Below are 15,691 nucleotides of genomic sequence, written 5' to 3' on the forward strand. Positions count from 1 at the left end.
CAGTAATACTGATCTATATTCTGATAATCTTTTCTTCTTTAGTTCACAGTCACTATGACTGGAAATACTGAAACAACTACTGAGACTCAAGTTCCCCTTTCAGCTGGGAATGTATCTCACATTGAGCTAATTAACCCAGCTCATCCTTTCTTCATAGCTCCTTCAGATTCTCCAGGTACTCTATTGGTGAACACAGTTTTTGATGGCAAAAGTTTTGGGGGATGGAAACGAGGAATGTGGATTGCCTTGACTGCAAAGAACAAATCTGGCTTTGTTGATGGATCCACCAAAGAACCTGAAGCTGGAACAGATCTTCATAGAGCTTGGTCTAGATCCAACAATATGGTAATTTCATGGTTATTAAACTCTCTTTCTAGAGATATTTCTGAAAGTGTTTTGTACTACTCTACTGCTAAAGACATTTGGGCAGAATTAGAAGATAGGTTTGGCCAGAGTTCTGGGCCTCGACTCTTTCAACCTCAAAAGGATCTCAGTGACCTTGTCCAAGGGTCATCTGATATTGCTGCTTATTATACCAAAATCAAACGACTTTGGGATGAGTTGGATACTTTGGATTCCTTCACTCTCTGTGCTTGTGTGTGTTCCTGTGGAGCAAAAGAGAATAACATTAAGTCCAAGCAAGATGAACGTCTAGTCAAATTTCTAATGGGGCTTAATGACTCTTATTGTACTTCCAGAGGTAATATTCTGATGATATCACCTTTACCCTTTATTTCAAATGCTTATGCACTGTTGATTCAGGAAGAAAAACAAAGAGAAGTACAAAATACCCCAAAATTTCCTGGAGAATCATCATTTTTTGTTGTGGCTAACCAAGCTAATGCTGGACAAAGGTCCTTTTCTACTGATTTCAGGGCACAGAGAGTTTCTTATGATAACAAAAAATCCCCTCTCTTCTGTAAATATTGTAAGAAACCAGGACATCTTGTTGAAAAATGCTATAAGTTGCATGGTTTTCCACCAAACTTTAAGTTCACTAGGCAAAAAGTTTTTCAGAGTTCTGCTCAGGGACATGCAGTAACCTCAAATGAGTTCTCTGGAGTCCCTTTCATACTTGATAAAGAGCCTACATATCAAGGAAAACTACTTTCTGCAGAACAACTAGCTCAAGTGATGCAGATGCTTCAGCATGTGAAAAACAGTGACCAAGGCACCAACAATTCTGAGGCCATAACTTCTGTTAACTGTGCTGGTACAACTCTATGTCCCAATCCTTTCTCCTTAAATTTATATGTTGATCCTAAATCTTACAATAGGAATAATTGGATAATAGATTCTGGTGCAACTGAGCACATGAGCTATAACAAGGATTTCTTTTTCGATTTCAAACCTCTACCTAAATCTATTTATGTTCGCTTGCCCAATTCTCAAAAAATTCAGGTTAACCACTCAGGATCTGTCAAACTTTTCTCTAATTTAATCATTCACAATGTTTTGTTTGTTCCTAGCTTTCATTTCGACCTTTCATCTGTCCACAAATTGTGCAAACAACTTTCTAACCTATTATTTTTCACCTCTTCTCATTGTTTCATGCAGGGCCCTTCAATGAAGAGCCCAATGCTTCTTGGTGAAAGTCAGAATGGCCTTTATGTTCTCAAGAGTAGTCTTCCAGTTATTTCTTCTGCAAATTCTAGGTTTAGTTTTCATTCCTTCAAGGATTTTACATCCAGTTTATCTTGTATTTCCATTAATGATGTTAAGAGCAAGTTATGGCATGTAAGGTTAGGCATATGCCCCTCTCTAATATTCAACATATTAATGAAATTCCAGTTTCAGTTTGTTCTAAATTCTCTGTTCCTTGCTCTATTTGTCCTTTAGCAAAGCAACACAAACTTTCTTTTCCTAACAGTCAAATTACTTCTAAAGAGACTTTTGAATTAATTCATATTGACACATGGGGGCCTTTTCAAACACCTACTTATGATGGTTTTAAATATTTTTTGACCATTGTTGACGATTTCAGTAGGGGTACCTGGACTTTTTTACTTACCACTAAAAGCAATGTTTTCCCTATACTCAAGTCCTTTCTGGCCAAGGTAGACAGACAGTTCAACAAAAAGGTTAAAATAATCAGATCTGATAATGCTTGGGAGTTAGGGTCTAGTTATGAACACTCTAAATTTCTCTCTTCTCAAGGAATCATCCATCAAACCTCTTGTGTAGCCACACCACAACAAAATGGTGTGGTCGAAAGGAAACATAAACATCTTTTGGAAGTCTGTAGGGCTTTACTTTTTCAATCCCATCTTCCACACAAATTTTGGGGAGATGCTCTTATGACTGCAACTTATCTTATTAATAGATGCCCCACTAAGTTGTTCTCTTTTCAAACACCATATGAAAGACTATTCCTACATCCTCCTACTTATTCTCATTTGAAATGTTTTGGCTGTCTTGTTTTTGCATCTACACTCTCACAAGGAAGATCAAAATTAGCACCTAGAGCCGAACCTTGTATTTTTCTTGGCTATCCTTTTGGAAAGAAAGGATACAAATTATTGAGTTTGCATTCTCAGAAATATTTCATCTCCAGAAATGTTAAGTTCTTTGAAGATGTATATCCTTTTGCATCAGCTCAACTTTTTGTTCCCATTTTCCCATTTGATACTCCTGCTACTCATGTCCTTTGTGACTCTCTTTCCCCACCTATTGTTCCACCTCCTATTACTCCTTCCATTCCTATTACTCCTATTATTTCTGATCATTTATCCTCCGGTTCCATCTCTCCCATTTCGACTTCCCTTCCTCTTCCTGATCCTATTGTTTTAAGGAGGTCTACTAGATCTGTGAAGACTCCTGCTTATCTTCAGGATTACATCTGCAATAGTGTCTATCTTTCTAAAATGTCTGACCTGTGTTTTTCTTCTCCTCTTCATGTCTGTCCTCTTGCTTTTTCTGCACTCTCTCCCGCCAATCAAGCCTACATTAATTCTTTATCCTATATTCAAGAACCTGTCTCTTTTTCCCAAGCTGTTTTATACCCAGGTTGGCAGGATGCTATGACTAAAGAACTTGAGGCCTTGATCACCAATGACACTTGGGAAGTAGTCAATTTACCTCCTAGTAAGAAGGCTTTGCCTAATAAATGGGTCTATAAGGTTAAATTGAATTCCTTGGGCTGTGTTGAACGTCTTAAGGCTCGTTTGGTTGTTCGGGGAGATATTCAAAAAGAAGGTATTGATTTTACAGAGACTTTTAGCCCTGTTGTGAAGATTACGACTATTCGATGTGTGCTTGCTATTGCAATTAAGAAAGGATGGGGACTATATCAATTAGATGTCAACAATGCATTTCTTCATGGTGACTTGGATGAGGAAGTTTATATGAAATTTCCAGCAGGCTTAAAAGTCACTGATCTTACTCAGGTTTGTCGATTGAAGAAGTCTCTTTACAACTTGAAACAAGCATCGAGACAATGGTATGCTCGTTTGACGGCAGCTTTGAATTTCAAGGGTTTTACTCACTCATTGAATGACTATTCCCTATTTTATAAATGTCATGACTCTTCTATCTCTATCTTAGCCGTCTATGTTGACGACATTTTTCTTACAGGCAACAACAAGGAAGAATTAGATGCTCTTAAATTGTTTTTGGACTCTTAATTTAAAATCAAAGATTTGGGGGACTTACATTATTTTTTGGATATTGAAGTTATTAGGGAGCCTCGTGGTCTGATTCTTAACCAACGAAAGTTCCTTCTGGAACTTCTGTCTGAATATCACTGTCTTGGTCTCAAGCCTGCTCATTCACCTTTGGATCCCACTAAGCGGTTGCAGGCTGATATGGGTTCTCCATTACCAGATGCAACCCCTTATCGTAGGTTAATTGGCCAACTGAATTTTTTGACTCACACTCGACCGGACATCTCCTTTTCAGTCCAACACCTCAGCCAGTATATGCAACAACCTCATCAAGCGCATCTTGTAGCTGCACATCATGTTCTCCGTTATCTCCTAGCTGATCCAAGTTTGGGTATTTTTCTGAATTCTTCCTCTTCTTTCACTATGCTGGCCTTCTGTGACTCGGACTGGGCAGCTTGCCCTGACTCTCGCCGATCTGTGAGTGGCTTCTACATCAGCCTTGGGGGAAGTCCTATTTCTTGGAAATCGAAAAAACAACCATTTGTTGCACTGTCCTCTGCCGAAGCTGAGTACAGATCTATGCGACGGGTTGTTGTGGAGTTGACTTGGCTTGCTCGTCTTCTTTCAGATCTCTCCTTCCCGCCTTCTTTGCCCATTTCCCTTCATTCCGACAGCCAAGCCGCAATTCATATAGCCAAAAACCCAGTCTTTCATGAGCGGACGAAACATGTTGATTTGGATTGTCACTTCGTCCGCCAACAATATCTCAACGGTCTCATTTCACTCTCTTTTCTCCCTTCCTCATCTCAAATCGCTGATCTTTTCACTAAACCCCTTCCTGGTTCATCTCACCATTTGTTGTTGGGCAAATTGGGTGTTCGTTCCTCCCTCTCCAATTTGAGGGGGGGTGTTGGATCAACAATGGAACTTGATCCACTGGAGACGACACCATCAAAGAAGAAGAATAGAGTCTCAAGTTCTACCATAGAAGAAGGTCATCTCAGACACAAAGCAAAAGAAAAACAAGAAAGTACAGTGAAAATAAACAATTTTAACCCTTTGATCTAAACAAGCCACCTGTCCTATCTTCCAGAAGTTTTCCAAATATTTTCTTGTAAATATTAGTTTTTCTTTTATTCAAAATGTAAATATAAGTTTGTTATTTCACAGCAAATTAGAATAGGACAGCTGTGCAGTTTGTTAGGAGTAGATTCCCTTTGTAATCTTATAAATATGTATATTGTACAGTGATGAAATACAACAAGAAAATTTTCTGCACTTTTCTCCTTTCATATTTTTGCTCTATCAAACATTTATCACCCTATCAATTTGTTTCGCTCAATCCTTCTTTACCCATTTTGTAAACGTTTAGGGGTCATTTGGTAGTTAATTTAGAAATAAGTTATTTATGTATTAATTTTCATATAACTTATACGACGTTTGATAGATAGATATAAAATACATTATTTATGTTAATTTAGAAATTCACATAACTAATACATGTACTATTATTTTGTACTGGATAGAAAGTGAAATAACTAATAAATATATAATTAATTCCTACTTAATAAATTCTTGTATAAAGTAATACACAGATTCACTCGTAACTAATTTAAATAATTAGTATGTGTATAACTCTAATCAGCTACCAAACAATTCGTTAGTGTCAAAGTTATTGAATGGGTAAGTCAACAATTTTTTGAACTATATAATGTATTTTACGATCAAAACATCTTTTGAAGTCTTTATTGATTGAATTAAGGCATATATTGTGGTATTAATTAGTAAATGCATAAAATATAATTCATTTGGTCTTGTGGGAACATGCCAATATACAGGTCTATATTAGTGGCCCCCCAAAAAACTAAAGAAATAAAGTTCCTTCATTATATACCATGATTTCTGCCATGGCTATTAATTAAATTAGTCTGTATTCCCACTCTTTATACATAATTGTATTTTACTAATATTTCCAAATTTTTAATTAAATCTTTGAAAAGTGATAGATGTTTTTTTTTTTGGACACTATCTATTCTTTTACATTTTTTGTACTAGCTAGGGCAATAGTATTAGAAATTTTTGACTTGCTTATAGGTTAGAGCGAAGTTTAATTGTTTAAGTTAAAATTGTGCTTTATTTTGGATGAATGTCTTTTTTGTGTGTGTGAGTTAATTGACTAACTATGAAATTTTTTTGTATTTTCTTTTGAATATTTCAACATGTTTAGCAGGTTATATAAATTAGACATTTCACAAAAAATCAAAATCATAATTCTCTATTATATAAATATATATAAGTTGAAGTCGAACAAATTCTAATCATCAATTTATCACAATGTAAAATATTAATTTCGAACTTTAACATATGAAATCATATCAAATTAATTTAATATAAAAACAATATATGTAATATTTTTAAAAATCGAAGTTAGTGAATTGAATTTTTTCAACGCCATACATACTAGGCTCACCCCTAATTTATAAGACTAGAGAAATTGGTTTCTAATTCTTCTTTTGGCCACACCGTCCATTATTATGACCATTCAATTGTGCCGTTCGAATTTTCGACCAAACCACCTACCATAATTTAATTCATATATATATAATTTTTCTAATACAAAAAGATAGAAAATAAGGAAATGTTACCAAATTCGTTCTAATTGGTATATATTATTGTAGCTTGTCCTCTGATAAAGTGGACACTTGTTCCATTATGAATACATTAGGTTACTATATTTTATTTTTAACAAAATCATTATAATGTTTTTATTTTATTTTTAAATGATTCAATGTAAAGATTTCTATTTAATTAGTTATCATAGCTATAATTTGTTATGATTACCACTCGCGACTAACATTAATCATTAATTATGTGAGTTGGTTTCGAGTTTGTATAATTACCACGTTTGTATAATTCGTCACATTTGTATAATTCGCAACTAACAATTCTTCATTTGATTTGTATTTGTATATGATGGCTTGTATTTGTATATGACGATGATTTCCTTTGGTATTTCAGTTTTATCACCATATACATTCAATTTTTTTTTGTATAACTTTTTAATGTTTGTAGAAACGTGTAATTTTTGGATTTTGTATAATATAATTTATATGATGTAATTTGTATAATATAATTTGTACAATTGTTTAAAGTTCATACGTTTATGTTTGTATCAATTTGTTATTTCGAGTTTTATCATATTTGTATAATTTCAGACTTTATATTACTCAATTATACAATAACACGCGAATTATACAAATGTAGCCGCAAATTATACAAATGAGATGTGAATTATACAAATTATTGCCCTCTCTCACTCGCTTCTCTCCTCCCTCTCCCAATCTCGCTCGCCAGCTATACAAATACATATGTATACCAGTTGCATATACATAATTATCTAACCGATATACATGTACAATTCGCTTCTCTCCCACTCTCTGCCCTCGCTCACCTCTATCCCCTCTTTTCCAATCTCGCTCGCCACTCTCCTCCCTATAACATGTAGCTACGAATCGTAATTAATAAATTATAACTATTTAGTGTAATTAAGCTATTTTTGAGTTGCTACATGCGAAAATTTCCCTTTTGAAAATAGTCTTTTTATATTAATTCGAAGAAATTATTGACGTTGGAAGGATTTTTAAATTTTTTATTTTGGGAAAAAAGGTTTTTCCCGCCCTCATTTCTCATATTTGTCTTAGATATATAGAAAGTTAGGGAGGTCACTAACATGAGTAGAAGGTTAATAGGTAATTTAGAATTGTCTATTACTAGCTTATTTATGTATTTGTCCAGAAAATATAGAATAGCGTGTCGATCGCATTAGTAGTCTATTCACATAGTCTCTAGTTTTTGGTATATGATATTTACTTATTTATATGTTTTGCTTATTACACCTTGTTGTTGTTGTTACGGTTCCGTACATATATGATTTACATTGCTTTACTTTGTACTAGCTATATTGTTTTAGTTTTTACTTTTGATGTCTAGTGTCTTCGTATGTTTATTGTTTTTTGATTATTACACTTATGTTGTTCTTGTACATTTCTACATTATTTTCTTCTTATTATATTTTGATTTGCTGCACTTGAGCTGACGGTCTTTTAGAAACAATCTATCTACCTCCATGAGGTAACGATAAGATATGCGCACACTCTATCCTTCCCAAACCCTACTTGTGGAATTTCACACTTTGAGTTGTTAATATTAAAGTGTTACCAAATGAATCAAAAAGTTAATACAATAACTCAATCGATTAACTATCTGAAGTTTCACCTTATTAGTGAGGGTTCAATTTCTCACGTTATAATCCCTTTCTCTGTCTTTTATTGATGTTTTTTTTAAAATAAATAAATAGAGTAGACTGTGAAGGGCATTGATAAACTTTAAAGTTCCAATTATTTTTTGGGAAAATGCATAAGTACCCCCAGCCTATGCCCGAAATCCCAGAGACACACCTAACCTTTACTAAGGTCCTATTACCCCCCGAACTAATTGTATATGTAATATTCTACCCCTTTTTGGCCTACGTGGCACTATCTTGTTGGCACAGCTGTTGACAATTTTTTCAAGGATAGGCCACGTAGGCCGAAAAAGGGTAGAATATTATAGATAAATTAAGTTCGGGGGGTAATAGGACCTTAATAAAGGTTAGGTGTGTCTCTGGGATTTCGGGCATAGGCTGGAGGTACTTATGCATTTTCCCTTATTTTTTTAAAATGTGATTCTAATTTATTTATTTTTTTCAAAAAAATAAAAAAGAATGAGAGGTGACTAATCAAGTTGGTGGAAGATGGGCCCACTGGACTGGACTTTGGCATGGTCAAGGCAAATCGAATAGGGCCACACCCTGAAGTCTTCTTTTTCAACTAAAGCCGACTCATTCTTTTTCATTTAAATTTCAAAGACATGGTGGGTCCCATTTATCTTTAATGAATTGACATCTGTCCTTATTTTAAGCCGCCACGTTTGAGATCTTCCCGCCTCTAAATTAGACCACCAAAATCCGGATTTTCCTTTCTAATTACTACTTAATTATGGAAATAAAGCTTATTTAAGAGAATAAATAGTATACTTTTGAGTCTAGTGATTTCAAATTAAAGATAGGACCTTAGAGATATATAGAATGTACCAGAATATTTTAAAGGTCATATAATACATAAACATGTCATTTAACTTGACTTTAGTTGATATTTTTGTCCTCTAATTTTGGATGTGATTAAGTAGACACTTAAGCATGTATAAAATTGAACAAATATACATATGCATCCTACGTGGCATAATGCACGTAGAACGCCACATAGGATGACATATAGGATGCAAATTGCCTCGTAGGATGTCAAGTAGGACGAATATATTACTTGTTTAATTTTATACAAGTTTAAGCGTCTATTTGTGCGTATTCAAAATTATAGGACGTAAATGTCAAATGAGGCCAAGTTAAAGAACATGTTTATGTATTACACCTATTTTAAATTATTGGCCCAGCTTTTACAAAATAAATAAATAAAAAGTGCATAAGCAAAAATAATTTTTCATATACTGAAAATTTATGATCAAATTTTAGCTAATTCTTCGGAGGTTGTACACAAAATTGGTTGTTTAAATGTGATATTGCTAACCACCAAGTTTGTTCACTATGTTCTCAAGAGAAGAACAACATTTTCCCACTTGTTCTTCACATGTTTTGTTTTTGCTAAAATGTGGAGGAAACTTATGACATGACAAGGTGTTCATATGCATCATATATGTTGGGAAAGTGGAATGTGCTATCCAAATATGCAAATGGAAGAAGGCCTAACTTAGAAATATATAGTGAAAATTAGTGGCTGAAGTTTACTACATGTGGATTGAAAGAAAGCAAAGAGCTTTCAATAACAAGCAATAAAACATTGACTCTCTAGTTAAATAAATTGTTCATGATGATAGGTGTTCAATGAGTGTGTTGGGCTAAATTTGAACGGATTAAATTGATCTGATTCAATAGATTATCGGGATTGATTAATACAAAATCTACTTGCGTCAAAATGAATTGTGTTAAAATAGGTTTATATGCGAGTCACAATCTATTCTGCCTATTTCTTACTATGTTTTAATTGTTTTATTTATTCTTTTTGACAAATATAATTGTTTCTTCATTATGTTTATATATAACATATCAAATACAAAAAATCCTTTTTTAAGAAAATAATTTGACTTATTTTTCATGAGTCAATTTAAGCTACATCTATTATTTTTTAATGAAATAAAATAAATTAAACAAATAAAAAAGTAAATCAATAACTTATCCGAACTTAAATAAATTAAACAAATTGAATTTGATTTTACAACCCGGGCACATTCACCAGAGAGGGACTATGAGAAGGAAGCTAAAGGCAGATGGTTGGCCCAATATAATCCCAATCCTACTTTAGACTAGAACCTCCAATTTATTATTTTTCACACAAGATTTGGATAAAAAATAACAAAAATTGCAAAAATTATACCTCAAAATGTGAGTTATCACTATTTCCATCTTGTAAATTATGTCAAATCTATCAAACAAAGCTCGATATATATTTGATGGAGACCAAAATTCTTAACTTGTGACAAATTGAAAGGCTTAAAACTATACTTCAAGGTTTATCTATCCAACAAAGCTCGATATATATTTGATATTCTACTCATTTCAAATTAATTGAATTGCTGAGATATTTCACACCCTTTAAAAAAAGAAGATTAAGACATAAATTAGACATATATTTTCATTTTTACCTTATTAATTATTGTCAAATTTATGATTTAAATAACTAAATATTAATTATAATAACTAATTCAAATATTAACTAATGAAGGGTAAAATTGGAAGAATATTTTAAAAGTAGTCTTGAAGATTGAACAATTAAGTTAATTTGCAAAAATGAAAAATGTCTCAATAATTCAATTAATTTGAAATGAAGGGAGTAACAAATATAAAAGACTATTTTTCTCATTTTCTTCAATACGTAACAACCATCCAAACAAGTGCTCAATAAAATGACTTAAAATTATGAGATCACTTTGAGGCCAATTCTGTCATTTTCTCCCATACGTTACAATCATTCAAACAAATGGTCAAGAAAATAACTGAGAGTCACGAGGTCACTTTAAGATCAATCCCGTCGTTTTCTCTCATACGTTATAATCATTCAAACAAATGATCAATGAAGTAATTGAGAATCACGATATCACTCTGAAACCAATTCTGTCGTTTTCTCCCATACGTTACAATCATTCAAACAAATTGTCAATAAAATAACTGAGAGTCACGAGGTCACTTTAAGACTAATCCTGTCGTTTTTTCTCATACGTTACAATCATTCAAACAAATGATCAATGAAGTAACTGAGAATCACGAGGTCACTCTGAAACCAATTCTGTCGTTTTCTCCCATACGTTACAATCATCCAAACTAGTAATCAATAAAGTGATTGAGAATCACAAGGCTTAATAAATGTTGTACATTGAGCTTAACTGGGTACGTATCCTTTCTCACTTGTCATTGGGGCAAGGAAACGACATCGTTTAGACGTGGAACAAGGTCTTCCGTCAGATTGAAACTAGTTTTCATCTACACCGTACATTTTAATCTCTAGAAAAAAGGATTAGGTATAAGAAGGGTTTTCAGAGCAGAAAAAAATGGCAGAAATACAGTGAGAACAGTGAAGAGAAGAAGAAGAAATAGCAGAGAAAAATGTCAGGCGTCACTCAACAGGAAGAAGAGAAGAAGCCCGCCGCCGATCAGGGAGGTCACATTAACCTCAAAGTCAAGAGCCAGGTTTTTTGTGTTTTTTTTTCATCATTTTTTTTTTGATTTGGCTGCAATTATATATGATGCTAATTGTTATAGTTTTTGATCAAGTGATTACTTTGATTATTTTTTTCTGTTTTATGCACTGTGATGTTTGTATTAGGTTTGAAAATTGTGTTTGATGAACTAGTTTTTGCAAATTAGGGCTGTTAGTCATGCTGCTACACTTTTGATTGTTATTCAATTTAGTTACCAGGACGGAGTAATTTGTATAAACGAGAAGTTCCTGTGCTGTAGTTGTGCACGGTTTGAAATTCGTGGAGAAGGGACCTGATGATCCTTTTCCACGTATATATCGGGTTTTTGAGCATTTGGCGTATGCCTAACCCACACATCATGTGCATCCTGCTCTGATCTTACTACTAGATGGCGAGACTAAATCCTCTTGGGGCATAGAGAAGAGTGGATTTTAGCTTTCCTTTTCCTGCTGATAACGGATGGCAAATGTTGATGTGTAGTTAGTTTAGCTGTGCTAGTTCTCGATCAGTTTAGTTTGCTTGTTTATTCGATGTATATATTAACTATACTTAATGAGTTCATCGCTGAACTCAAAAAGGGATTTTGGGATGAAGATAAAATGTGGATATATGGTTGCTCAATCTAATGTGCTTGTGTTAATGTATTTTTTTGGGTTTCCCATCCGGTGTCTGTGCGCTCATTGGAGTGCGACTATATACACAGATCATGCATTACAGGGCCCATCCTGAGACATCTGGTTTCTGGTTAAGGGTGGAGGGCTTGTGTTTATGTTAAGTTGCTCTTGATTTGACATAAATATTTTAGTGTGTTCCACACTAGGAGTGTGGCCTAGTGGTCAATGAAGTGAAGGAGAACCAGGTTCATATCTAAGGGTGAAGGCAAAAGAAATTTGGTGATTTCTTCTTATCTGTCTAAACCGACTTAACCTTGGGTGATCAGAGTTAGTTGGTACTTGTGTTAATATGAGGTAGTACATATATGGTGGAATAGTCGAGCTGCATGCAAGCTGGCTCATCTTTAAAAAAAGAATGGAAAATGTTATTAATGTGTTGCGAGTTTACATGGTAAAGCTATTGTTTGTGAATATACAAATCCACGTATGCTTCCATTACCGTAACAGATAGTATCAAAAGGTATATCAGCTTGATACATCCATCCCCTTCTATTGGACCATTGTTCATATTCTCATGCTGAATTCCCGTTTTTTCTTCTTCTGTGCCTTAATACTGATACGTTAATCATGTTAAAACTCAACTTCCTACCGGAGAAAGTTCAAAAAGAGGAGGCAAAACAATGAACGGAAAAATTGAATAAATAAGGGTGTGTTTGGTATGAAGGAAAATGTTTTCCTGGAAAACAAGTTGATTTTTGACTTATTTTCTCATGTTTGGTTGGTGAGTAGAAAATATTTTCCAGAAAAGATTTTTAGTGTTTGATTTATGAATGAAAAATATTTTTGAGAAATATCTTTTATTTTTACTAGAGTAGAAAATAATTTTTGAAATTAAAAATAGTTTTTAAAAACAAACTTAAATTTTTTTTGGGGGGTGGGGGTGGTAGGGAGTGGGTGAAAGGGAGGGGGGGGGTCGAGGGTAGGGGTGAAAAATTGAAATTTTCAAGTTGAAAATATTTTTGAAAAACAAACTTAAAATTATTTTTTGGGGGTGGGGGGTGGGGGGTGGGTGGGTGGGGGTCGAGGGTAGGGGTGAAAAAATGAAATTTTGAAATTGAACATATTTTTTTAAAAACAAACTTGAAATTTTTTATTTTTTTTTGGGGAGGGGGGGTGGGGGGCTGGTAGGGGGTGGGTGGGTGGGGTTCTAGGAGTGAAAAAATGAAATTTTGAAATTAAAAATATTTTTTAAAAAAAACTTAAAATTTTTGTGGGGGGGGGGGGGGTGGTTAGGGGGTGATTTGAGGGTAGGGACAAAATAAATTAATTTTTTCAACAAAAAAATAATTGTAATTTGAAGTTGGAAGAGACTTTTGGAAAATGTTTTCCTTAAGTTTAGAAGGGAAGTCATTTTCCTTAAATTTGAGGAAAATGAGTTGATTTGGAAAACATTTTCCAAAACATTTAGCCCAACCAAACATGAGAAAATTCCTTCATACCAAACACACCCTAAATGTTGAATTGTTTTCCTTTCTGAACATGCCTCATCTTTTTGGATCATACTCTAAAGAAAAGAAACCTGATGAACTCTGATAAAAAAACAGAATCACAAATGCTGTATGTTAGTATTTAAGAACTCTAATATTTTTTGTTCCTTCTTGTGTGAATTTGTTCTTTTAGCTCGTCTGTTCATCTTCTTTCTTGTTTTGGCTAATTTGTGTAGCTGGAGTAGGTCAGTATCCTCAAATCTTGTGGGATTATTCTGAACGACAATAATCCATGTTCAGTATTACTAAATTTCTGAAGTCGACGATTTTTTTGTAGGATGGAAATGAGGTGTTTTTCAGGATCAAGAGGAGCACACAGCTGAAGAAGCTCATGAATGCTTACTGTGATAGGCAATCTGTGGACTTCAACTCTATTGCCTTCTTGTTTGATGGTCGCCGCCTCAGGGCCGAGCAGACTCCTGATGAGGTTTTTCTCTCTCCCCTTCTCTTCACCAACCAACGCTCCTCTTCATGCTACTTGTATATATAATATATATATATGTCCACATTTTCCTACACTTTATATAATCAGTAATATGTCGTCTCATTACTTTTGTTTACATATTCTTTCGACAGCTCGAGATGGAGGATGGAGATGAAATTGATGCTATGCTGCATCAGACTGGTGGATCTTTGTCTTAGATTTTATATTGGAGGGTTTGGGGTATCGTAAATTAGAGTATATTCGGTATATGTTGACCGAATTTTTTAGAATGTGTATTTATTTTAGTCTGTACTTTGGTGGTCCGATAACAGTTGTTTATGGATGGTCGCAGAATTTGGATCTTTGCTTCTAGTTAATTATCCTTTTGTTAACTCCTGGTGTTCGATATATTCGTGCTATGATCAGTTTCTGGGCAGGGGGAAGGGAACTTTCCTCTGTGGTATCTATTAGTATTAGAGATTTGGAGGTCTTGTGAAGTTGGTTTTGAAGCAAAGCATAACTAATGGATGTGCTGTGTAACTGACAATTCGTTTGTCATAGAAATCCAGCTTCTTATATTGCTTCATCTACACTGATAAGGTTGTGTAGAGTCGTAACTCGTAAGTAATCCTTCTTCCTTCTTCCTTAGCTAGTGGTTTCAGGTTTGGACTTTGGGTATGAAGTCATGTATGTTAGTGACCGCTTTACCTCCATCGTGGTGCTTTTCAGTTTGAACTTAGATTTAGTTGGATTAGTATATCACATATCGAGTTCGTCCATTTGGTGTTGTTTCTTATCATTTTTTTTCTTTAACCACGATTTCAAACCTGAGAATAGATTGGGGGAATGACGGATCTATTCACTTTATTAACAATTGAGCAATATCTAGTGATTTGTCTGACATGTTTGCGATAACTAGCCTATGAAAACAAGATCGTTCAACCCGTTGCTTGCTCATTTATTAACTCAAATTGCTTTGACTATTCTTTTTTTACCCATATAAAAACAAATCCCATGCTTTCACTGGCAAGGGATTTTGAACTTCAGACCTCCAACATGGAAGTCCCAAGTCCAACCACTGGGCCACCCCGAAGGGTAACATAGTTACTAGTTGTTGCTAATGAAGTTTACTCTGTGATTAGTGAAACTAATTTAGAACAAATCCTAAATATAAGTAAAGTAAAATTAACTAGAAGAACCTAATAGACCAGGAAATTTAAGAAGAATTACTCTAAATAGCATCTCACTCAATCGCTTAAACTATAGATAACCATTAAATGTATAATCGATGTATAATCAATGATTATAGCCATTGGATATATAATCTGTATACAATTTATGTATAATCGGTGTATAATATACGTAAACTGGCTAGAGAAAGTAGACAGTGAATTCATTGGGCTATTTATGTAAAGATACCAAAATTTATAGAAACACATGTCATGGCAAAGTCAAGAACTTCTCATACTTATATTTAACATGAACATTATACAATTGTATTTATACGAAGATTATTTAACTGATCATTTTATATGATGTACACAGATAATATTATTATCTTTCGTAAGATTGAAAGGTTGTTTCTAGACACTTGAACCAAACATTCTAATGTTTTTCGACTTTATTAGCAGATTAGTAGCAAAGTAGAAGAGGATTCCTGATTTGAAAAATCTCACCCACTTCAAATTATGACTTAAC

At 34.0% G+C, this 15,691-nt stretch overlaps 1 protein-coding gene across 1 annotated transcript; it reads left to right on the top strand.

The window, feature by feature from the left end:
* Positions 1 to 11,224: 11,224 nt before the first annotated feature.
* Positions 11,225 to 14,357, top strand: LOC125808230 (small ubiquitin-related modifier 2-like). The gene is made up of 3 exons (XM_049487954.1): positions 11,225 to 11,397; positions 13,847 to 13,996; positions 14,146 to 14,357. Exons 1-3 carry the CDS (start codon positions 11,314 to 11,316, stop codon positions 14,209 to 14,211), a joined length of 300 nt encoding a protein of 99 aa, XP_049343911.1. The 5' UTR covers positions 11,225 to 11,313; the 3' UTR covers positions 14,212 to 14,357.
* The last annotated feature ends 1,334 nt before the right edge of the window (positions 14,358 to 15,691 follow it).

Source organism: Solanum verrucosum, unplaced genomic scaffold (genome assembly GCF_900185275.1).
Source record: "Solanum verrucosum unplaced genomic scaffold, falcon-dt-bn FXZP01000277.1, whole genome shotgun sequence".
Classification (NCBI taxonomy): domain Eukaryota; kingdom Viridiplantae; phylum Streptophyta; class Magnoliopsida; order Solanales; family Solanaceae; genus Solanum; species Solanum verrucosum.